The 25,269-nt window shown below is 41.0% G+C and overlaps 2 protein-coding genes across 7 annotated transcripts in view; both read right to left on the bottom strand.

The window, feature by feature from the left end:
• CFAP69 (cilia and flagella associated protein 69) overlaps positions 1–5,792 on the bottom strand; it is a 59,289-nt gene extending 53,497 nt beyond the window's left edge. For 2 of the 3 annotated variants that reach the window (XM_090047119.1, XM_090047118.1), the window contains exons 1-2: positions 5,278–5,792; positions 1,313–1,375 (exon numbers count right to left, since the gene is read on the bottom strand). In XM_090047119.1, coding sequence (XP_089903245.1) covers positions 1,313–1,375; positions 5,278–5,691 — 477 coding nt within the window. In that variant the 5' untranslated portion in view covers positions 5,692–5,792. The remainder of the gene's footprint in view (positions 1–1,312; positions 1,376–5,277) is intronic. The other variant, XM_090047120.1, reaches the window with a different exon arrangement.
• Positions 5,793–13,350: 7,558 nt separating this feature from the next.
• The window catches only part of STEAP2 (STEAP2 metalloreductase), a 39,809-nt gene continuing 27,890 nt past the window's right edge, over positions 13,351–25,269 (bottom strand). For 2 of the 4 annotated variants that reach the window (XM_090047121.1, XM_090047122.1), the window contains exon 5: positions 13,351–19,957. In XM_090047121.1, coding sequence (XP_089903247.1) covers positions 19,673–19,957 — 285 coding nt within the window. In that variant the 3' untranslated portion in view covers positions 13,351–19,672. The other 2 variants (XR_016442318.1, XR_016442319.1) reach the window with 1 other exon arrangement.

Raw genomic sequence — 25,269 nt, forward strand, 5'->3', positions numbered from 1 at the left:
TGGGGCATGCTACAGCAATGCTGTGGGGGGCAATGGGGAAGAAAGAGAGAGAGAGATGGGACTGGGGTATGGTAGAGCTCCAGGAAGTGGGGGGAAGAGAGAGGGTATGAAGGTATGCTACTGCTTGGGGGGGCAGTTGGGAAGAAAGGTGGGAAGGGAGAGAGGTTCAGGGAGGGAAAGAGGTGAGGGGTTGGGAGAGAGATGGAGAGAAAGAAGGGGGAAGAAGGAAAGAGAGAGAGACAGAATGGAGAACAGGCATGCTACAGCTTGAGGGAGGGAGAGGGGGGAGAAAAAAGAATCGGGGCATGCTACAGCTCAGGGGTGGAGGGGGCAGATGCAGTCCATAAGAGGACACCAAAATTATTGCCCACTCCTGGATTAAGGGTAAAGCAGTTGCAGAATCATAGTGTGTTCCTCTCACCATTCTGGATACCTCTGGCTCCACATGAAGCTCCTGTAAAATTTAGATTGCCTTAGAGAGCTGCACTATCAGGGCTGTTTGGTAAGTCAGAATTCTGCAAGCTTTCTTCCTCCTGCATCATGGCATGCTGCACTTCTAAAAGGTGTATCACACAATTTTACTCAAGGTATCTTATGTAAATCATGTACAGCTTACTCCTGATGTATATCAAAAGGGAAAAAGAGAGTGGTTTTCCTTTGAGTATCAGTCCAAAACCTAGTATTTTGATGAATTAAGCTCCTGCTTAAAAGTTATAAATGATTCAGTTTTTGCAACTTTTTACTCTTGTACCTAGTCATAAACACGTCCAACTTTCTCACAGTCTGCAAAAGAGTCTATTGAGTCCATGACATAATTGCTGGTGCTTTTCTGTGCCTCTGTTTGAATGCATTTGTTTTCGACTCCAGAGCTTTATTCTCTCCTTCAGTTCAAACAAACCCTAGAGAACTGTTAGCAGTTAATATGGGCAATTATATTCTAGATGTAATTGTTCCTTAGTGGTGGGTTTCAGGTAGCCAGCCAGGATAGCCATTTCTCAATTCTTTATAAATGTATAGTTACAGTAACTTTTTGCAAAAGGTACATATTTATTGATATAGTATTTAATCATAAATTCTTATGGGCACATTTACTTCCTTACAGCAAAAAGATGTTTAAAGAAAGTCTTATTCTGTAATTGTACCAGGGTAATTCTTCCAGTTCCATAGCTTGTAGTCCTAATCACTGAAGCTCAAGGTTGACTAGCTTACTTTTGCCTGTATAACGAAGCAGAGCAAGTGTTTTATTTAACCTTATTAATTATCAAATGCAATAAAAATGTATTATAAATATATTCCCCCAGGCTGTACTTACTGAGTTTGGATCTTCAAGCAGCTTGATGATGCGATTAAGGTCCAGAGACTGCAGCTGAATATCCTACAAAAAACACATAGTTCTTAATTTCTTCCAGTATTTATACATTTTAAAATCTTAAATTATAATTTCCCATTCATATTAAACATGTTTAATCTCACTGAAAATTTCTACTGATGTCGTACATAGTAATTGAGGCCCAAATCCAGAAAAGGGCTTAGGCACCTGAATTGGGAGTTAATAGGTGCCTAAATCCAAGACTACAGTTCTGAAAAAGCCCCATTGTTAGGCTCCTTAGGCACCTATGTTTTCAGTAAGAAGGCACCTTACCAAAAGGCATCTATAGCAGGACATTGGCCACTGCTGTCCCCTTGATTTACCTACAGCAGGTTCAGGTGCTAAAACTTGTGGTTGTGTAACTGGGCTTGAAGGCTCAGATCAAGCGTAGTTTATGCTTACCTAGGGGAAATACTAGTACCAGTGTAGGTAATGCATAGTTAACCTTGGCTTAATGGCCACTTAATGGAATTTGGGAGACTCCTCCCTAGCTTGCTCCTGGGGCCTTAGGGCTAAGGGCAAACGAAACTCAGGGGCATCCGAACCCCAATCTTCAAGGCTTAGGCCTGCAAATAGGATGCCCGCCAAAGGATTTGGGAATATCTGTTGCCCCAGGTGGGGGTGGAGGTGGAGGATGTTTGCCAGTAGCCCAGAACCATAAGTGGCTCTACTAAGTCATGGATTTGGAATTGTTTTGGCCATTTTGGCTTGAAATATGGAAAATTCAAACAAACAAAAACAGGGCTGATTGTGTAGCTTTGCTAGCAGGTTAGAAAAAGATTTGTGTAGGGTGGTTTGGATAGGGATGACCCTGGTTCAAGCAGGTGGTTGGACTAGAAGACTTCCAGAAGTCCCTCCCAGTCCTACTTTTCTATGATTCTATTATTCTAAAGGTCTGTTTCTGTGCATACCTTGAAGTGCCTCTGTCTTGGTATGTCAGGCACTTATAGACATGCTAAAGGAATGGGGGGCAGGGGATGCTTTAATTAGAGAGGCTCTGAGATCCACTCGAATTAAAGTGCCCAGAGCATCATATGAATCAGTGCCCCTACACTGAAAAATGGTAGCGGGGGGCGTTTTAACTGAAGCTCATTTGACGAGCTTTAGTTAAAGCACTCCAACCATTTTTCAGTGTGTGGATGCCGATACATGTGATGCTGGAGTCTGCTGGAGCATGATAATTACCACGCTTCAGAAGACTTGATTAATCGAGTCTACTCATAGCAGCCTCCCTGCATGTGTATAGGTGCCCTAACCTCATGCCTATACTTGGTTGGAATCCTTAAATAGGCATTCCTTTGCCTATGTTACTTGAGAAGTGGAGTAGGTATACTCTGAAGAGTGAGAGCTGATTTACATGTAAAACACAGTGGCTCTGGCCACCTCTTTTAAACACGCCTGCAGGAGGAAGAGTTTATGATGATATACCTTTTTTACACACAAGTTCAGTAACTAGCTACAGTACTTCAGTAATAGCTGAAATAGTTTAGCAGATGGGTTTCCTTGTGCTCCTTTGTCTTTTCCCACCTTCAAAACCAACTTCCCACCTACCAGGCCTGTAGGTGAAGGCACTCTCTATCTCACTCCCCCTGCTGAAGCTATGCCAAATGTGCGGCAAAAAATGTAAGATTTTTTTAGGCCAAAGAGAAGGAGAATGATTATCTAATTTAATGATTAGTCACACTCTGGAAAAGAATACTGGATTCCAGTATTTCCTGTAAGGACTGTTTCTATATTTTGTACAATCTAGAGTCCTGGGAGAGGACAGCATGTTGGGTGTAGTGAACTCTATTCTGAAGTGCCAAATGCAGGGTTGCATAATCTACTGCTGGAGCTGCATGATTTTAAATGTCACAACAAAGTCCCTTTGTGGCTCTAACCCCAAGTCTTTAGGGGTCTTGTAGAATCATAGCCTTATTATGCAAAAATATGGCTTTTCTCTAACATTATTTAGATGGAATTCCAGATCTATGCATCCCCTAATTTACCACTTCCCCAGCTCATCTAGAAAAGCTATACTTTTCTGTCATTCATTTGTAGCCTTCATCAACATCCCCTAGATAATTGTTTTTATGGCTTTACAACTTGATTCATGCTTCCTGAAATTAATGGAATCTTTCCATGGATTTTACTGGCCTTTGAATTAATTCCTTGGTGAGAATATCTGTAATTAGTACAGTTTTCTACAGTACATCTTCAGCCATTTCAGACTTTAGCAACTAAAAATAAGACTGGGATGGTAGCACTTCTGAAGGCCAATGGAAGCACTGCACTAACTACAGCTGAGCTGAGAAGTCATTTCCTTTATAAAGCCCAAATTACAAGAGAGTTTTCTCATGTTTCTAGTGTTGAATGTTTTTGGAATTTGTGGGTTTTCTATTTTTGGCTGCTGTTGAGGCTTCTGATAACAAAATACTTACTTTATATTAGATCAGTGTTTCTCAACCCATGGGTTGCAAGAATATATGAAAGGGTCACAAACGAACTTTAAAAATGGAGAAAAACATGGGAAACCATGGCTTGTCTCTTGCAGGCTGTCAGAGGTCCAGCCTGCAAGGGGCTGTTTGGGGCCACCCATGCGTTACACACCCACCCCCTACCCCACATACTGCAGGGCTGGGGAAGTGGATTGGGAGCAAGGGGCACGGGGTTGGGACTGGCCTTCAATGTTTACAAATGGGTCCTGGTATAAAAAACATTCAGAACCACTGTATTAGATATTTTAGAGATTTCTGTACTGATACTTGGATAACTAAACGTTGTTTTAAATAATACAGTTTTGGTCCTTACTGGGGACAAATGGAGTTGGCTTAAGTTTTTGTTTTGCCATGACTGAACTTAAATACATTTAAAATGATCACACTACACATTTACAATGCTGATCTATCCCACGTTATAACAAGGAACTGTAATACAGAACCTCATATTGGCCCAAGCATGTCCATGTATATGAAACATCACTCATTGAAATAAACACCTGCAATTATCTTAAGTACTTTATCCTTGCATAAAGGGAAAAGAAATTAATAGGAAAACTGGTGGGTTTCAACTTTAGATCATGTTACAAGTGTAGACTAAGACCTTGGTGGCTGCAGCCCTTTACTACTTCATCCATTTTTGGAGCTGTAGAGGTCCCGGTGCTAGGGTCGGGTTTTTGCAGCAAAATCCTGCCTGCGCATGTCTGAAGCATCATCCCTCCAGTTCCTGAAAGAGAGGGCTTACTCTCTCTCCTTCCCCCTCAAAAGCTTTCTGGTCCATATGAAGAGCAGGGAATCTACTATACCATGTTCTATCCCCCCCTGTTGGCTGCTACAAGGGAGATTCCCCACTTCTGTCCTCTGGCCCAGCCCCTGCCCCTCTGCTCAAAGCAGGGAGTGCCCTCATCTGTTGCAGCCTGAGCTCGAGCCCCAGAGAAGCAGGCTCCCTGGGGCTCCCCCATGCAGCTGCAGAACCTGGAGCTTGTCCAGCCCCAGGGTCTCCCCACCTGGCCAGGACGACTCCCCTCTCCCAGGCAGCACAACCCCTGCTGCCCCCAACCCCACTCCTACTCATGCCCAATCCCAGTGCACTGACACACAGCGAAGATTGTAGTCCTTTTCTATTTAAATCTTTTCCCCTCCACTTCCTTCTCCATCCCTCCCACCCCACCATCAACAGTTTTGCCAGACCCATCCCGCCACGGTTCTCTCTGGACTGGAGTGTGGGAAACTACAGCCCCAGGGCGGTGCCTCTGCCTCCCTCCCCCACCACGGGGTGGGGAGGAGTCCGGGTCCGGGTCCTGCCAAGCGTCAGCCCTGCAGCTCTGAGGCCGCTCTAAAACGGGCGAGGACACCGCCGGGCCCCGCAGACCCCCCAGTCACACGGGTGACCTGCGCCAGAGCCTCCCAACAGCGCCCGCCCGCGCTCACCTGGCCGGCGCCGAGCTCCGCGCCGGCCCGCCGGGACGGGGAGCGGGACGCGGCCCAGGACGGGGAGCGGGACGGAGCCAGGCCCGGGGCCAGGGCGAGGGGCCGGGCGGGCTCGGGCCGCGCCAGCGAGGACATGGCTGCGGCGCGCTGGAGCCCCGGCTGCACCAACACAAGCCGGGCGCCGTCGCCATGGTAGCAGGGGAAGCCGCCTACGGAAGCACTGAGGAGCCGCTGCCCCGGCGGGAAACAAGCATTCCCGGGCGGCGGAAAGGGCCCCGCCCCGGCCAGGGCGCCCCCGGAAAGCGCGGGTACTCCCCGCCCGGCGCCCTGGACCGCGCAGTGGGCGATGAATCCCGCTCTTCTTCTGTAGCAGCTGCCCCTGGGCCCCGGCTTCCTCCGAGCTGGGCCAGGCATTGGCCCTGAAGGATCTCTCGTGCGCGTGAGTGCATGTGTGCGCACACATCCATAGCACACACACTTAGTTAAAAGCCACCGCCACGAACCTCTATTCCTAGGTTCCCCCCAACCCCTCCCCCCCATTTGACCTAATAAAGGTGGACAACACCCGCCACCAAAGTTATTCTCTTTTTATTGCTGCCTCTGGGAGTCTTGAGAGTGAGGTTACACTTAGACTGCACTAAAAGGCATTTAAAATGTGAGCTTCTGCATGTGTACAGTGACCTCTGAGTCTCAACGTTAGGCCACTTCAGGTGAGGTTGCAAACTCTGGGCCACGTCACTTGGCTCCTGTTAAGGAAACTTCAGACGGCTCCACAGAGACTTATGAGTCCTCCAGCATCCCAGGATGCATCACCCCTCCCCCTCCAAGCATAGCCACACCTCTGCTCCTCAGCCCTCTAGTGGCACATCAGAGCTGGGTAGGCAAAAAAAAAATAAAAAATTAACCCATAACAATTAACCCCAACAAGACCGCTGGCAGCATGTTTTAACTTTAATGCCACTTCATTTTTTAGTTTTGTTAAGGAAAACTTTTGTGTCCCAAGTCATATCAGCCAAATGAAGTCCAAATTAGTGAGTCATTCAAGAACCATATGTGGCCCTCAGATTTAGTATGATTTAAGTACATGGTGTAACTTCACTTTGATAGATCTCCTCCACTCACCACATCTCCCTCCTTCCTGCCTATGCAGCCAGAACCAGTAGCCTTATTTGTTGCAAATCAGCTACCCAAAGAACACAGCTCTCTTTTCAGTGCATTACTATTTCACTCTCTAATCCAGCTTCCTGCTTATCTTTCCCCTCTTCCTAATATTTGGCAAACAATTTGGGCAATCTTCAGTCTATTAAGTACCTGCCATCCGCTGATGTCTACTGCTAACCATATGCCTAGTTCATTGCAGTTGCTTGATTCAGTCCCTGACTGGCTGACTGCTGCAGAAGCCCATGTAGGAAATTGTGAATACCTTATTTCCATGCAAATGGTAGTATTTGTATGGAGAGTAGTCATTCTTTAAATATTAGCGTGAACGAATCCATCTGTGTTCAGTATTGTGCACTGTATTAAGCCAAATATAATTAAACTGAACTGCATCTTTGTAGCTTTCAGCCAGCTCTGCACATGTCCCCTTACACAGGATGTGTCCTCCCTCACCACAGCACTCCTCCACACCTCCAAATTTACATATAATTTCCCGCCACATAAATTATTAAACACTCCCTTACATTCTCCTGCCCCCATACAACAGTACTCTCCCCAGCAGTTCTTAAACAGATGTTTTTAGAGACCTATCTACAATGACTCCAAGCTCTCTTTTATGAGTTACAACAGTGAATCCAGACCTCGGCATTGTGTACCTAGAGTTGAAGTTATATTTCCTGATGTGCATTACCTTGCACTTGTCAACACTGAACTTCAGCTGCCATTTTTTTGCCTACTCAGGCTGCATACACATATTCAAATAATCTGGGAGAATTCTCCCAGGTTTGTTCTCCTGGTAAAGAAACCTACCCAGAGCAACATATACAAGCATTCAAGTGCTGATCCCTGAAAATTGGACAGCTTGCAGTGCTGCCACTGTACAGCCAGGGGTAGGGGCATCTCAATGTGCCATACAGGCTTCCTCAGTCTGCCTGGCAACAGTCCTGATTGGCTGACCCAGACTTCCCATGGTTAGCCCCTGTCTCCCTGCAGCACAATGTGGAGATTGTGAAGGGGGTGGTGGGGGCATGGGGTGTTCTGCTCCCTGCTGGAGCTACAGAATCCAGGAAGGGCCATTATCTCCCTGGGACAGAGGGGGAAATGCTGGGGGACTATATTCTCTTTTGAGATAAGCCACAGCATGGACAAATGTTTGTTATCCCAGGACAAACTCTCCCAGGAGAGATTTAACTCTGGTTGTTCCCCAGTCATTTTTCTCCTGAAGTGGCTAGTGTGAAGTGTGTTACTCAGGATCATGTCTTCTCTTGTGGGTTCTAAGATGACTTGTTCTATAAAGCAGTCATTTATAACATTCAGAAATTTTATCTTCATATCTTCCCCTGATGAGGTGTATACCTAGCCTACGTGAGGGTATCTCCCATTATTATTGCTTGTCCCATTTCAGCAGGTTTTCTAATCCCTTGTGTATTCACATAGTACCAAGTAGGTGGCTGCTAGTACAATCCTAATTCTATATTCCTTTTATTTGAGTATGGCATCTCTACCTGCAGGGATTCTATGGTAGCTTTCCTTTCAGATAAGATTTTTATGCTGTTACTGTCTATACTATCTGTAACATCACTATACTATACTATACAGGCATACCTCGTTTTATTGCGCTTCGCTTTATTGCGTTTAGCAGATATTGCGTTTTTTACAAATTGAAGGTTTGTGGCAACCCTGCGTCGAGCAAGTCTATCAGCGTCATTTTTCCAACAGCATTTGCTCACTTCGCATTTTTTAGCAATAAAGTATTCTTTAATTAAGGTATATACATTGGTTTTTTAGACATAATGCTATTGCACACTTAATAGACTACAGTATAGTGTAAACATAACTTTTATATGCACTGGGAAACCAAAAAATTCATGTGACTCGCTTTATTGCGATATTCGCTTTATTGCGGTGGTCTAGAACCGAACCTGCAATATCTCCGAGGTATGCCTGTACTATCACTTCTCTACTTGCATGTCCAACTCTCATTCCTATATAATTTGTAACCTGTTATAACACTATGCTATTGATTACTTCCTTCTACCAAGTCTCTGAGATTCCAATTATGTCATAGTCACCATTCAATATCAGGTATTCTAGTTCACCCTTTTATTTTTAGGCCTCTGACACTTGCGTAGAAGCACACATATTTTGTCCTTGCTCAGCTGCCCATTACTGTTTATGCTATTTGACTGGAACTCTAGATGTGCTGACTTACCCTTGATATTATCTACAGTTATACTGCTTACTCCCCTATCTTCCTCAAGACAGTGTAGAATCTGAATTGCATCCCTTTTTGGGGTTGCATCAACCTGACCTGTATGCTCTTCTATCTTTTGCCTTCCACCTAAGTTCCATGTCTGCCACCACAAGACACTACTCACAGCAGATTATGGAGCTCTTCAAAATGATGTTGCATGTAGTCTGTTGGGCTCCTCAGATTTAGTAATTCCTCAGTGGGATTGATATACTCTTGGGCAGGGGTCAGAATAAGACATCCTATCTCTGTGCCCACAATATATACCAGACTGCACATGCCACACTACGTTTTATACACATCTTCCAACCCACGCCTGGTAAGAGAAATAGATGGACCTCATAGGGTGCACCTACTTGTGTGCTTTAGCCATTAGCCAATTTGAATGCACTATAAAGCATCGCCAAAAACCCATGCTCTTTAGCTAATGCACATTTTTCTAGTACCTCACAATGGAGGCACTAGATTTAATGCGCATTACCTAAAGCACATTAATTGAATGTGTAGACGCACCCATCTGGCCTAAATTTTCAGAATCACGCAAAGATATTGGTCTCAGCACTCATTAGAAATATTGTTGCTTATGGTTGCAAAGGCAAAATCTAAAAATATGAATTGAATGTAACTGATATAGTAGTAACTACTTGGGTCTTCAAACAGTTTCCAGCAGCAGGAGAATCCACAGTCACTAAGGTAGCTGGAACACTGCCCAGCTTCACCCATCACTAGAACAGTTTTGACCCCTTTTCTGTACACATCTCCCTGTCTCATTCATACACATCCTGTACACTTCCCACAGAACACCTATATCTTACTTTTTTCATATGTTCAGATATCCGCTACACATCTCACAGAAAGCATATGCTTCATGTATTCTATCTCTGTGCACAAAATATATGCCAGACTGTATGTACCACTCTATACTTTGTACATATTTTCCAACCCACACCAGATATTCACACAACTCTCCACGTAAACACATGCTCTCTGCCACTTCCTCCTGACTTTCTCTCACAAACATATGCTCAACTCCTCCACAAACACACTCTCTACCAACTTAGTTCCCAGTTTCAATAGCTGTATTGGCATGAGTAGGCATACAGAGATGTTGCCAAAATCAAGACAGGAAGCATCTTTTTTACCCCCCTGAGCTGCCACTGTCATTCTAGTAATGGGCAGAAGAATACACAGGACCAAATTCTATATTGGCTGCACCCAGTGCAATCTCACTGAATGCAACTAACTGTGGTTGTTCATTTACATTACAACTGAATCAATGGAAGCAGCTGTCATATATTGTGAAGCTGTTTTTACTATATTTCTGTAATCTTTTAAAGATGTAGAGTTGGGATTTGTTTAGTCCACAGACTTTTTTACAATGTCACCAGAAGGATGAATTCACTGTTACATATTTACAACCACATAGGTTTTTAGCTGCTTGATAAACCCAGCTATTGAAGGATAAACTCTGGCATGACTAAGTTGCACATCATATTCTGTAAGAGAGGGGCTCTGAATTAAGGTATGAATTATTAAAGATTATACAGTGAGAACTGCATTAGTATCAAGCTTAGTTCTGCAGCTGTTAAAATGATGTTACCATCTTTTTGCCTGGGTGGAAAAATAGTGTTTTAGAAAACAATGATTTCACATCACAATAATAATCATCACAGTGAACACCCCTTGCTAGTATTCTTAGCAGACACGCCAAGACTGAACAGGCCTGATGACTGCAATATTCTGGGGGTATACCCTGGCATCAAATGGACTCTGGTTGGAGGAACACAAAAGCCAATGTAGCACCCTTTATCTTCTGAGATGCACTGTGCATTCACACGAACATGTGACTGGGCTATTGAGTTCAGTCCCTTGCTATTGTAGACAACTATGTCATATATTATTCATAAATATTTCAAACCCATCTCAAAATAATTTTTGTCCTCTTATCATACGGTTGATACAAAACTTGTTCTTCTGATGGTTACAAACTGTCTTTCAATGATCAAGCTAAATTTATTGATGGCCAATCAATTTCTATTTTTCCCAATGCTAATGTTGCCCTTCAGCTTAAATAACATTTTTTTTTCACCCTGAATTTTACTCAGTAATATACTTATAAAGAACAACCAGGCCTCCTTTCAGCCTTCATTTTGCTAGACTAAAGCTAGAGTCCTTTAGTCTTCTCTCATGAAACAGGCTCTCCATTTCCTGAACAATCCTTGTAACCTTTCCTTGCACTTGTGGAAGTCTGAATTTATCTTTTTGAAAATGGATAACCACACTCTCATGTACAGTCTAAAATTCAAGTGATGCTTAGTTATTGAACAAGGACATTTCCTTTTAACTATGTCTTCCATAGGCAATGTATAGGGGTACATGGGTGGGGCTTGTGCTCCCCCTGAGAGCGCTGGTGTCCTGACAGTGAGCGCTCCAGCTGCTAGAGGGGCACAGAGAGTGCTTGTGCCCCCTAAAATTGGCTCCACCAGTGGCACGTAGGTGGTGGGAGTGCCGGTGGTGGAAATGCCGGCACTTCTGCCGCCGTTGCTGCCGTGCCACTGGAACACTCGGCAACCAGCTGCTGAGGACCCCGCTGCCCCCTGGTTGGGGCCTGCTGGTGCCCCCCCAGACTCGGGAGGCACCAGTTGCCCATGATGTCTTCCCAATATAAATTATTTTAAGTGTTTATAGAAACGCAACCAATTTAACCTTGAATGAATCAGATTATATAGACACTTTTTGGACTGTTGCCTCGGTGTTTACTCATGTCTTGTGTATGTTTCTGTAAACTTTCTGAGCTTAAGAAATAACCCCCAAAAACGCCAGTATATTATAGCTTTATCAGTGTACAGTTTACTGACACACGTATGACCGTTGGGCAATACATCCTGTAAATTATAAGCTTAGGCCATGTGACAATTGTTGGCTGTGTGTTCCAAAGATCATATTGCAAAGGTTCTTTTGCTCACACTGTACTTCCTTCATGAACCAAACTTTTTTTTAAGTGGGATGAAAGCAACATTGTACAACCTAACTCCAGAAGCTCTGCTGCCTTAGGAAAACTGGAAAACGTCCATCCCAAGAATCCAGTAGTCAACCACACAAATATTTAATGAATGATTTACTGCTCCAAATAACCAACTTGTTTTGTATTGCACACCCACATTTCTCAATTAACAAATAGTAATTATACTTTCTATAGTGTACTGCATTTGAAAAGATTAATGCACTTCACAAATATTAACTGATGAACATTTGTGTTATGGCTGTACACAAACTCTCTTTTGAGTGTGAAGATATGTGCCTGAGTTAAATTTCATTAAATTAAATTATAAAAAAACCCAATGGGTATGAAAAGATTATCTAATGGGTAAGTCATGACACTTGGATTCATACTTCCTACTCTGCCACTAATCAACTGTTGACCTTGCTAAGCAAGTGATTTATTCTCTGTCTTTATTTTCTTTCCAACTCTTGGTTTGTACTTAGCTGATAAGATCTTCAGGGCGGGACTTTTTTACATGCTGTAGTTTTGCAACACCTAGTACAAAAGGTTTTAATATCAGTTGGGACATTTGAATGCATACGTGATGCATAGTGGAGCATGTGCCCCTGACAGGGCTGTCCCCACTGCCCCACTGGTAGCATCAGCTGGTGCTTGACATGCCCCTCCCAGCAGTGGCATACCCATGCTGGCGGTGGAGGGTCAGTCTCCCGGTGGCACTTCCGCTGGTGTTTCCAGGCTTGGTGATCAGCCGCTGGGGGGACCACCCCTCCCCATGATTGGCCACTGAAGGATCCCCCCATTAAGCAATAGGGTGCCCCACCAGATTCAGGAGGCACCAATTGCCCATGTCTGGATGCTATTGAGAAGAAAATCATAATAGCAAACTTCATCATGTACAAGGAAATGATGTGCAAATTAAAAAAAACAACAACTGGGAAAAGACAGACATCAAGGAAGAAACTGTTTTGAGTATGACAGGCATGACCCAAGAAAAGAACTTTATTTCAGACATGGAAATTATCAGACAGCTGTGTTCCATTGTTTGTGAGAGATAGTTTTGTATTACTGGTCTATACTCTTGCAGAGAGAAGCATTATGGGAAGGCTACATCAATTAGTGTGAACCCTGGCAAGTTTACTAATTTGTGCACTGATCAACTCCTAGCTCCAATGACCCTGGTGGGAGTCATTTTACTGCGTTCACAGGGGAGGGATTTCTCTTTAAATGTATTTCTTCCCATATTCTGGAGTAAGGCTCTCTGAATGAAGGATATATAATATTTTCAGAGAGGAGGAGTGTGGGAGCTGAGAAGCTATTAATTTGTTTTCCTATATAAGCACTACTCCTTTCTTACCCCTACAACCAAACAGGAAGAAAAACACAGCTTGGCAAACAAACTTATACTAAGCAATCTCTCTCTACCTCAGATTTAGGTGCATTGATCCTGGAAAGTGAACTGAATGTGTATTGATAGCACTGCAACATTCATTTTTGTGCTCTCTAAAAACAAAGGAACTGAATCCTTTAGTATGATGTGGGGAATTTTTCCCAGCTGTATTTGTTTAATACCTGTCATTGAGCTCGTCTTAAAGAAAAACTCTCTTCAGAAGTACTTTGTGCCTTCAGAGTCAATTCCTATCAAAGGACACGTTAACCAGAGAACAAATTTATTTTAAAGAAAAGAAAAACAAGAACTTATGTTAACATGCAGAAGAAAGGCAAATATTCAACGTTAACTTTTTATTCATCTTTGTGTAAAACAGATTTCTATGGAAAAATATGCAAAAGCACTACCAGTAATTTATAATAGCCCTGTTTGGACAGATAACACAAACATATCAACAAAGTCTGAGTGAATACACAACAACAGATAGAGAGAACTACTAAGCTGCACAGAGGAGACTTATATTTTTTCCACTGTAAGACATTGTCAGCTAGGCATGATAAATAATTTGCAAAGGTTACAGAGGCCACTGTTTAATCAGGTTCAATTTGTTACCCATTTTAAAGGTTTCAATCTAGTTAATTCAAGCAGTACACAGTGGTACGATATCAGAACTGCAAATGATTTAATACATTTATTGGAAATACTATAAGATCTAGGATAAACACCCAATAATGGCAAAACTTCTCTATTCAGAGATACATTGTTTGCAAAGAACTATGCATATGCATCTATTACCACTGGGCATATTCATCTGAACTGCTGAAAATATCATACTGAAGTAGCTAATCTTTATGTGCTTGACAATTTCTGACCTTTGATTTTATCAGATTTAGAAGAACTCAGGTTCCTACCTATATTAATATTTGTGAAATGTGGAAACAAAAATAGCTTCCCTAACTTATTTGTTTTTATTAACGCTATTAGGGCAGCATTTATAGCTAATTACACACTGAACATGTACAAGATATTTTATAACCTATTTATCAATAAAGGTAAATGTACATTCTCAAGTGGTCACATCACATACTGTACAATTTTAGAACAAAAATTCAGACATGGCACCAGTATACAAGTAAATGCAACATTTTCACCCACTAAGTAGGCAATGAATTTACAACAAAATACAAAAGAATCTCATAATCACTTAGCTATTAAAATTCAAGTTTGACAAGGTGATTTAATCAAAATTTGTACATTATAGAATTACACTGTGAAATTCATAACAAATATGAAATATATTTATGAGACTATATTTTACACATTGTGGATAAGAAAATATACCTTAATATTCACAAACAACAAAGAACATATTCTCAAATGTCTTTCCAATGATTTATTGCATAGAAATGTGCATTTTCTAATAAAATGTGAATGGTATTGCATTGTATATTAATCAGTATTTTGTTATAGTGTCATGCTCTAATGAAGAGAAGTCAAGATTATTTTCTTATTTTGTATATAGCATCTCTCTACAACCAAAAAACAGTTAACACAATGCTGCATAAAAATACATAATTCCCACAGATAGTTGTAAAGGCATCCAAACACAGATCTAGCACCTAAATAGTTGAGATATCTAAAAATGGATTTAGCTATCTAATTTAGGGTACATAGTGAACATTTTGATTTTCGGACCTGATCTTCAAATCCTGACTCATCTGAGAAGTGCTTATCTAAATCATTTAAAGAAATCAACATGAAATAAGGATTTTTTTACATGAGTAAAAGTTTGTATGCTGTGATCCATACTGTGGTACTGCTGCTAATGGTAAATTAAAACTTTGTCACTTTACTCCTAGAATTAATTTATAGCTTCTTTTGCTGAATAGGTTCAGTCTTTAAAAGAAAGCACACTACAAAATATTTAAGAGCAAGTCTACTTATTTCAATTCCGTATGTTTTTCCATATGTTACACAACTGTTTCACAAAATGTCTTCATTTATTTGAACAAAAATATAATCTACTTATTCATACTTTAGTATTTAAATTTTCAAATAGTTGAAACATATTTGGAATCTCCTGTACATATGGTAAAAACGTATAGCAAAAAATGACATTTTCTTTAAGAAGCATGTTGTGATCCAAAATTAACGAGTTTAAATATTCTTGAGAGAACACAATCATGAGATAGTTTAATTACTTCTTAAATATGTTAAAATTGAGCTGCATTGCATGGTATTTTGCTTTAAGAATTACATATTCCTTTTGCATAGGAATTATTTCAAATATATTTCTAAATGTACCGCAAGTGGACGCATGGCCTACCACAGACTAAAGAAACTATGGTAGTAATGTATAATTGTTGCTCCAGCATCATCATATTTGCATTGAACAAGATATGGAAATTAGTGGCTTATTAGTAGTGGAATTACTATGAAACAATTTGTGTGCATTAAATATTGACCTAGTAATTTTAGTTCTACAATTATTTGGAGATATATGGCCATGTTCTGAGCTACACTGCTAACAGTCTTGATTTCAAAAGAGTTGCCTACATGTAGCTAGAAGCATACATTCCAATATAAGTTAGAATTTATTGTAATTTACTTAGGATAAACATTCATATCTTTTCACACTAGCTTCAGGTATGGAATTCAATGGAATAATGGTGATGAAATCTTTCTTCACCATCTTACAGGCAAGTAAGCATAGCCCTCTTCCCAGCTTAGCAGAATGGCTCCTCACCATCTTCACGCTGGAAGAAACCCACTACCATGCAGGGAGAAAGTACAAGACCTATGCATCACACAGGTTCAGAAAAAAATGGTTTATGGGACCCACTGCAAACACCAATGTACATGAGCAAATTTAAGCAAGTGAATAGCTCTAAGCAGTTAAACTGTTTTTATATCTAAAGATTTTCATATATAAACAAAAGTTAAGATGGGAACCTAAATGCACCTGCCTTGTGCTGGCCCTCTGCACAGCAATAAATTTCATTGCCTATAAAGGAAAACTAGGCCATTTTAAACAAAACTTATGCAATTTAGAAACTTAATTTCTGTCTTTATTAGTAATAACACCACCATGAACTTCCCGACTACCCATGAATAAAGGATTAGATGATCCAGTTAAAAAAATTAAAATGCATGAATGATTAAGTCATATAATAGTTTTAATTTCAATTTTTAATTAAAAAAATGAAAAATTCAATTGAGAATTTATTTTAAACTTTTTGTCTTTTACTTTTTTTTTTACTTCTCCCCTTTTCTCAAGTGAAAATGAAGAGGACTTTTTAGCAAATCAGAAAAACTGCTTCCTCTCCTTTTGAATTCTTCCAGTGGAAGTTTAAAGTCACCTTCATGACATGAAAGGTAGGGAAGTAAAAAAGTGATAGAAAGTGGGCTTTCTCCATTTTTCTTACTTTTCTATTTCTTTCTTTTTTTTTCTGGCGAAGAAAAAGGATGATGATGAAAATCAGAAAAAAAAAAAACAGGAATTCCTAAAATTAATGTTTTTGAATATTTTGGAAAAAATTACCCCCCTCCTCCCCTTTTTTCATTTTTCTTTTTTTGAAAAAAATTGAAAAGAAATTAACAGGAAAAAAATTACAAAACCATATTTTTCAGTGAAAAACTCTAACTGGGCTGTCACTGGATAAGAAAGATGACTAAAGATGTTCAAAACTAGTTTAACAGAGTAGAGCAGGAGTTGGCAATATACGGCCTGTGGAGCCGCTGCATCTGGCTTGTGGGGCTGGAAGATTTTGCCTCCACCTATGCCTTTGCTAGCACTGAGCAGTGAGGAGCTGCATTAGGGCTGGGCATCTGGAAGCTGTGCTTGCAACATTGCCACTTGTCTCTGGCCCCCGACTCTTTGGCTGCAGTGCAGAGAGGAAATGAGCTGGAGCTGCGAAGCTTCCAGCTACAGCACAAGGAGGGCATAAGGGAGGGAGGGGAAGAGAAGAAAGAAGTGGCAGCAGTGTTAGAAATATTATTAAAAATGCATTATCAATAAGTCTTGTTAAAACAGCGCAGCTGTCAGCCCTCCCTGGTGAGAGAACTAGGAGAGCTACTGAGAGCTCTTTGTATTAAGGTATCACTCTCTCTTTGTTTTGCAAAGTTACTATCTCTTTGTTACAGTAAAGCATATACTCCTCAGCTTTTCTCATGCAGATAAGAGTAAATTGCAATTCTAGCCTTGAAGCAAGGAAAATTCAAACTTTTGTAACCTCAGGTACTTTCTACCCATGCGCAATGAATTAATACATATAAGCCTATCCGCCCCGCATACTTAAGTAGTTAATTATAATACACATGCAACGTATGATTTGACGTATTCACATACATGTTTGTATGAATCGGAAATGAGTTGTAAAAGTTCCTCCTTCTGCACACGTGGTCAGGAGAGAGGGGATAAAGCCAGCTGGGCAGCTTCCCTCGGGGGCAGCAGAGTGTTTGATCTTTTGTCTCTCTCTCTGACCCTATTTGCAAATATATACCTTTTGTGTTGCTAATAGAGTGTGTCTGTGGCTGAAGGTTTTTTTCGCCTCCCGAGAAACGAACCGCGATTTTTACATCAGCAGCATGGATGTAGCTTATAGCTGCCCAGTCCTAGCTCAGGTCCCAATTAACTGGATGCTATGTCTGCACTGCAGCCAGGGAGTAGGGGGCAGGGAAAAGTGGCAATGGCATGGGCGCAGCTCCCAGCTGCCTGGCCTTGGCACAGGCACAGGCATCCTGCCCCCCCCCAACACACACACACAGTCTCCACTGAAGCCAGCCCACCTGTGCTGACCCGAATTGTTCTGGCCCACAGTTTATAAAGGTTGCCAGCCCCTGGAGTAGAGTAATGCAAACAGATTACCCAGCATCCATGTGTCTCTACCCTGAGTTTCATTTTGTGTTTGAGTTTGCATTTTGACCAAACAAAACATGAAAGTGGTCCACAACTGAAATAGATTTTTCAGGATTCCGAAAAATCCTAAAGAAACTCTATGATTCTAACCTTCATTTGTTTGACAAGTTTAGAAATTACACTGAATATTGATAAATCTGGTTTTTGGGTTCTCTTTCTAAACATAATTGACATTTAATTGTTATTTCACAGTTACATTGATGTAACTGGGAGCAAAATCTGGCCCCAGATGCATACATTTTGTGGGGCTGCTGATTTCACTGCAAACAAAGACAAATAAAACCTGTGAGACTACTTGCATTTGAAAGTTAAACATACATACTATGCTGTCCTAGATCATAGTTATATAACAGACAGTATAAATGAAGACAAGCAATTGAAAATAGTACAGCTGAAAGAGAAAATGCTAAGAGATAAGGCTAAAGCATAGAAAAAAGAACAATTTACATAAAACCAGGACCAAATATAGACTTAAATGCATTAAGAACTTCTACTTACTTCAGTACGAGTAGCAGAAGTGCAAGGGAGAAGAGTTTGGACAATTGTTTAGAGAAGAATAAAACATGATATGACAGCAATGGTTAAATCATTCCAAATGTTCCTTAGAATTCCCAGGACAACCAGAATTCCAAGGATTAAAAAGTCACATTAGCACATGCTCCATAAATGCTGGTTGTAAAAATGAAAATTTTATATAGAAACTGAAGATTATTTTTGCAAAAATAATTTTTAAAAAGATACTAAGGTTATAAGATATAGTCAGGAAAATTCATGTGAAGTGAAACTCCAACAGAGAAACACAGAAATCACAGCAATGTTATGTTAGTTCCATACTCGGTTAGATATTGAAAATGTTACCAAGGAGATTGGGAATTTTTTTGTTGTGGCAGATTTCTCAGAACTCTATTTTTAAAATAATTTTTGGCATTTGAAATTCTTTTTTTTCAGTGACCATTAGCTAACTCTAAAAATTTATACAGGTAACTCAACACTTTCTAAGTATTGTATTGAATTTTCACTAGATGCTTTAGGTTAAAGTCACCTGCAGTTAAATGTCTGAAATCCTATATATGATGTGCTATTCCATTTAGTTACAATATGCATCATTAGAACATAATTTTAATTTTTTATTACATATTCAAGTAATGTAAAGATGAAAAATCCTTGTCAAGCTACACAAATAAATGTACTGTACATGTCCAATAAGACTTTACAAATCAATCTGCATTATTTCACATCATGTGTTTATTTTCTAAATGAATGAAATCTATTAGTCTACATTCTGGATTCACTAACTAAAAGTGCAGTTTTAATAAAAGAAGCTCTGTCTGGAAAATGTCCTATTAAAAAAACCACTGTCTGGAACATAACACTCTTAGTTAAAGAAACGCTGTCTGGAAAGCAAGATTTTAATAAAAAATAAACTTTTTTGTGACAATGTGCAAAACAGCATTAAAAATACTGACTTCATATCATTTGCCCTCTTGCAATTTAGAACTAAAATATTTTTTGTAATTGTCTGAGGAAAAATAAATTGTTCGTACCTTACTTAAGGGCTTGCATCATATGCCAAGCCATAGCAAGTTTTACACTTCAGTTATACAAAGTCATGAAAATACAAGTTTTAAAACAGAAACAGCAACATCTATAATAGTATTAATAAGTTCTATGTTGTCATCACATCACTGTTACCCTTTCTGGTGAGACATGTGGAACAGTCCCACTTGTTTCTTCCATAACCTGGCTTTTTTCCCATCCTCTTCTAATTCTTCTCAGTTTCCTGCTTATACATGGGAGGAATAAAATGATCTTACCTAAAATTACAATGCAAGGCAAAACAAGGGCAAGAACAAAGTTTGGTGGTGTATAAAACCTGTAGTATTCCTCTTCAAAGGCTCTTTTCCACCCATAAATTAATACATGGAAAGTACTTATGAGCAGAGCGACATATCCAAGTGTAGACTTTTGGGAGGAAAAAAGACAGGAAAAAGAAACAGAAATTAAAATCTGATCAATTATTAGAAAACTAGAGCATACCACTTTGAAATTTCTTCCAGGCTCAACTTGTTTTAAAAACCAAAAATCTTATAACATTATTTAAAAATTGTGATATGGCTGGTCTTGGGTTCAATTGTGCTGAAAACTAAACCACCCCTGACTTGACTGTACTTTGCAAATCTAAAATTTGAGGATAAGAAGTAATCAAATTCTCCTCATTTAACAGAAGTCAATTGAATCATATGCATGTAAACAAGGGGTGATACCTGTGAATTTAATGGAAGAATATCAGTGTAAGACGTATGCTGCAATATCAGATTTGAGTTCTGATTTTTTTTTTTAAACAGAGAACATAGGACTAGATTGCTCTATGTAGTCCCAAGTACCAAGCAGTGCAGTGGTGTAGGAGGCCTGAGGACTCCTCCTAACCCTCATTATCTGGAAAGAAAGGGGTGAGTTAACCATGACAATCTTAAGGGTGCATCTTGCATTAATAACCGTCAGCTCATCAGGTAAATAGAAGGATCAGTCAAAGCGGAGACCACTACTCACCTCTCTCCATGCCCTTCCTGCCCAGAGGCTAATGGGAACATGTGGAGGAAAGGGGTGGTGCTCCCTACCTGATCCAGACTCAAATTCTGGGAGGCCATGAAACACTAGAGTTCAATCAACCCATCATGAATTCTGTAGACTCCAGTCTAAATGCATTTCCCCACATTCTAAGCTTTTGAAACTATCTTAAAAATGACTGTGGTCCTTTTAACCATGAAGTGTATTATATGAAGAGAAACTTTTCATCACCAAAACTGATGGTATGTCTAACTCCATTAGGAAAAAAATATTAGAATCATCATTCATTTAGGACAGAGCACATGAAGTCTAGATACAGACATTCAAAAAGCCCAATCCTGAATTGATTCAATCCTTTCAGGTTAGTCTAAGCTGCGTAGATTGAACCAATTTGCAAGTGAATAGGCATTCACTTTTGAATCTGGAAATACAGCCACATGCCTGCAGTGGTTCAGGCCAGAAGCTAGGGGCAGGGGTGCTACAGCAAGCCCTTGGCAGGAGGGATACTAAGATGAGGGGGAGGTGTGGCCAGGCTCCAGCAGGCCTGAGTATGATTGGGAAGGGGTTTAAACACCACACCGGCTTGCACAGGCCCCAGACAGGGTGTGCCTGGAGGGAGAGGGGGAAGCAGCACCTGGTGCTGCTGTGATCAATCAATGGGCGACAGGTGCCTCACTTGCACCTGCCAAGATGGTTTGCTCCACCGCTGCTGCCAGGAGAGGGAGGGGGTGGGGAGTCATGCTCCAGGTTCAGTTTGCCTACAAACTGCAGCCCCTGTGTGGGGCTGGAGGTGGTGGTGCTAACCCCACTCCCTAGGGCTGTGCTGCCACAGTGGGAGGCAGCAGTGAGTCAGGTTCTGTAATTTGCCCTCCATGATCCACCCCCACTTTGCACCTGCAGCTGAGTTGCATCCCTCCTCCCGTCCCCTCCCCATGGCCGGACACGCATTGGCTTCGGGCACTGCTCACCGCTCCTCTGAGGGACTTGGCTCAGGTACTGTAGCGTGGGTCCTGCCTGAGGGGATCTTCAGCATGGGACACAGCCAGCGCTGTGTCGGTACCCACGCCACTGCTGCCTGCAATGGGGGGATTAAACCCCCCTTTCCCACAGGTTACCAGCATCTGGCCACATCCCCACTCCTGCCCTGGAGCAGTGAGGGGGCAGGGAGCAGTGGGGGGGGCTGGGGACACCTGGCAAAGTCTGCTGCCCCCTGCCAGGCAGACCTAGCTGCACTCTAGAGCAGGGTTTCATACTCCCACCCCCTTCTCAGCCAGCCAGAGCAGTGATAGCACTCTGGCTAGGGAGAAGAGGGGTGTGGGGTCTAACCCTGCTTAGCTGGAACAGATAGCCCAACCCAGCCAAGGGTTGCAGAGCATGTTGAGATGCTGATTTAACTTGAACCAGAAAGGGGTCTGGGACAGAAGTTCCACAAACTGGTTTGACCTCAATTAGTGAGGTCTGATATTACATTCAACCAGGTTCATCTCAAACTGGTTTCAGCCATTTTGAAACTGGTTTATATGCACTGAACTTCTGTTCTGTTACAAGTTTAAAGCAGTTTCTGATCACTTAAACCAGTTTGTGTATAACTTCTGTCCCTAGTCCAGAAGTAACTGGCTACCAAGGTTTTTTTAACTCTAGTGAAAACAAAGAGGCAGAGACCTACTCTCTCTCTTCTTCATTAAAGAAAAGAACAACCTGAAGAATGAATTAACATAAACACATTTAATTTTAGTCCACCTGAGGTTCATGTAATTTCATGAAGGAGGCTAAACTTATGAGAGAGCGCGATTCAGTGACATAAGAAGAGAATGGTGGGACCAGATTTTTCAGTGTTTGCAAGCTGCCATTTTCTATGCGTGATTCTGTACAAAACAACTTCCAGGGATACATCAACATTTTAGATGTGCTAAATCATTTATTTAAGGAAAACAAAATCAAAAAGACCCAAAGAAACTAGACAAAATGGAAGAGTTCCTCTAGCAATTGGGAAGGAGAGTCAACTGGGACACCAGCCTTGGGCACCAAGTTTTAGGTAGGGGGAGCAGAAATCAGACCACATACTGCTGCTCCAGCTGCTGCAGCTTCCACCCCATGTTTTGCTGCAACTTGGAGCATAGAACCACACAATTTTGCCTCTGAGTTGCTCTGTTGGTATATCTAGGTGCACACAGGGTGGCCATATATTCTGAAAAGAAATTTGGCCTGGCTCACTATTGCAATACACCAGTTTCATGCTGGTGAGACTCCACCTCAAATCAATACAATAAACACAGAATACCATGCTAAGTAGTGAATCAGACCTCTGAGTTCTTTAGCAGACTCAGCTGTAGGAGATATAATAATCACTGGAGAAAGTCAGCAATGATGAAATGCTTTACATACTTTTTCTAGCTTTAAATAACACTGTAGTTTGAAAAACATTAGACGACTAAGATTTTGGCAGATTATGTTACTATTATATCTGAAAGTCTGACAATTAAACTCCAAATCATAATAGGGGCAGAGTATATGTTTTTGTCAGATAAATTTATTTTCTTTTCTGAGGTTCATTTCCTCTGGATTGCACTTTCTACACTAGTTACCTGCTTAGCTAAGGTTGGGGAGGGGGAAGATGGAAGCATTCCATACAGTGTCGGTCTATGCCTACACCGTAAAAGAAATTTTACCACTAGTGTTTATGCTGGCATACAGCTGCTGACACTGTAATTTCACTAGAATGCCTTGCATCAGCAAAAATATGTATTGTCCCCTATGCAACCCTTTGGCATGATTTTGCAGCAGTATGTGGGATACTAGCACTTCTCAGTGAATTGCAGAAACTTGGAGTTCAGTTCAGTTCCCTCCATTCCATGTAAAAAAATCTTCTGTTGTTTTTCAAAATTCTCATAGGTACCTTGTGCCAGTTCTCAGACTCAGTGCCATCTTGCTGATAGAAACATGGATATGAACAGAAGAAGGGTTCTTATGTCTGATAAGATAGCTGATTCTCTTGCAGACTTTAAACAACTTCATAATGACTGGTTGTGCAGCAGTGAAAATAGGAAAACTAAAGAGTATGAATGAACTGATGCAGCAGATAGCAGCTGACTCACTACACAGAAATAAGAGGTACTTTTAGTCCTCTGAAAGAAGCACTGAGTAGTTTGACTGGATAACAATCAAATTTAAGATTATCATCAATAGTTGCACAACAGCTGCAGATGTTGAAGGTGGAAATCCATCTTTCCAGAATTGTGCATTAAGCTCATTCCAAAATGAGGGCTGTTTTGCCAGTGGAAAAAAAGGTGGCAATTATATTATGGAAGCCTGTAAACCTTAGATTGGTATTAATAGGCAAATAACCAGTTTAATGCTGAAAAGTCTTTAAGGTGGGATAGCCATCATCCAGATACAGCAGAAAGGAAAGGCTGAACTGTGGAGTATGTATTTGGTAGACTGAAAGGATGCTAGAGGAAAGCACACGACTAGGCTGCATCTCAATAAGCCAATATCCTTATTCTTATGCTCCATGTTGCATTTCCTACAACATTTATAAAGACAAAGGAGAAATTCACTAACAAGATAGAGAGGAAAGTAGAAAGACCGTTTGCCAGATGTAGGAAAACGTAAGAACACATTGAGGCACTGTACAGCTTAAAGAGGCCTTAAAGGCAGCTTTGGACATAGTACACTGCTTGACTAGACAGCACAAAGTTTACATTAATTTGTGCACCTCTGTGCATGTTTTGTATTTGACTTGTACGTAATTTATAGGTGAACTGTTGACCTATTTTATGAGTCTGTTTTGTGAGCTGCATGGTAAGTTTATAAAGACAAAGTAAAGAAATCATACATGTCACAAAAGTAAAACTTTAATGAGCAGTGCTATACATCAAAATACTTCTAAAATATTGAAAATGGAAACAAAGTGTCACATACAGATCATTTGTAAATGAATCACAGATCAGTGTACATACATTCACATCTATTCATCTTATGTTCCACTGGGATTGAGTGGAAGGAATACCATTCACTTGGTCAGAAGGGTTTATATACCTAAGGTTCCAAAAAGAATTATCCATGCAATGCAATGGCTGCTGGATGCAAGTCTGGTTGTTTCGCTCCTTCACGCTTTGTACCATCTGTTTTAGGAGTTGCATGGGGTCTTGGTTCCCAATGTACCTCTTGTTCTTTCTGGTGTCTTGGTTCCCAGTGTACCTCTTGTTCTTTCGGCTTTTCCTCCAGCACGCATTCCCTTCATCCTTTGTTGTGTACTCCCTAAACAAGATGTTCTTGAAACCCCCGCCCCCAAAGAAAAATGTCTTTCCTGGTCCATTTCTTCTTCCTTTTAATTACAGTCACTGTTTCAATTGGTGTGGATGGAGCATCTCTCGTGGACAGCCTAGCCATGGTCACTGACAAATAAAACATACCAAACAGATAGTTAGATTTAAGGCTTAGCGCATAAGAAAAAACATCCCCATTGCCTCAGGCTATGAGCAAATTACAAATGAAGTCCCCAAACCAGGAACAAAATGCATCTACTAGGGCTGTGCAAAATTTTGCCATCAGTTTTGTTTCAATGTCAAAACAGAAAAATTGAAATGGAACAGATATGGTTGAAACAGCCTCGAAACATTTCGCTGTTTCAATATTTCCCCCATAGGCTATAATGGGGAAGGATGAAACAGCCTATAACTTTGTCATTTCTGGTCAGACTTGGA

The sequence above is a fragment of the Crocodylus siamensis genome, chromosome 5, assembly GCF_052110815.1.
Source record: "Crocodylus siamensis isolate JL-2025a chromosome 5, ASM5211081v1, whole genome shotgun sequence".
Lineage (NCBI taxonomy): Eukaryota > Metazoa > Chordata > Crocodylia > Crocodylidae > Crocodylus > Crocodylus siamensis.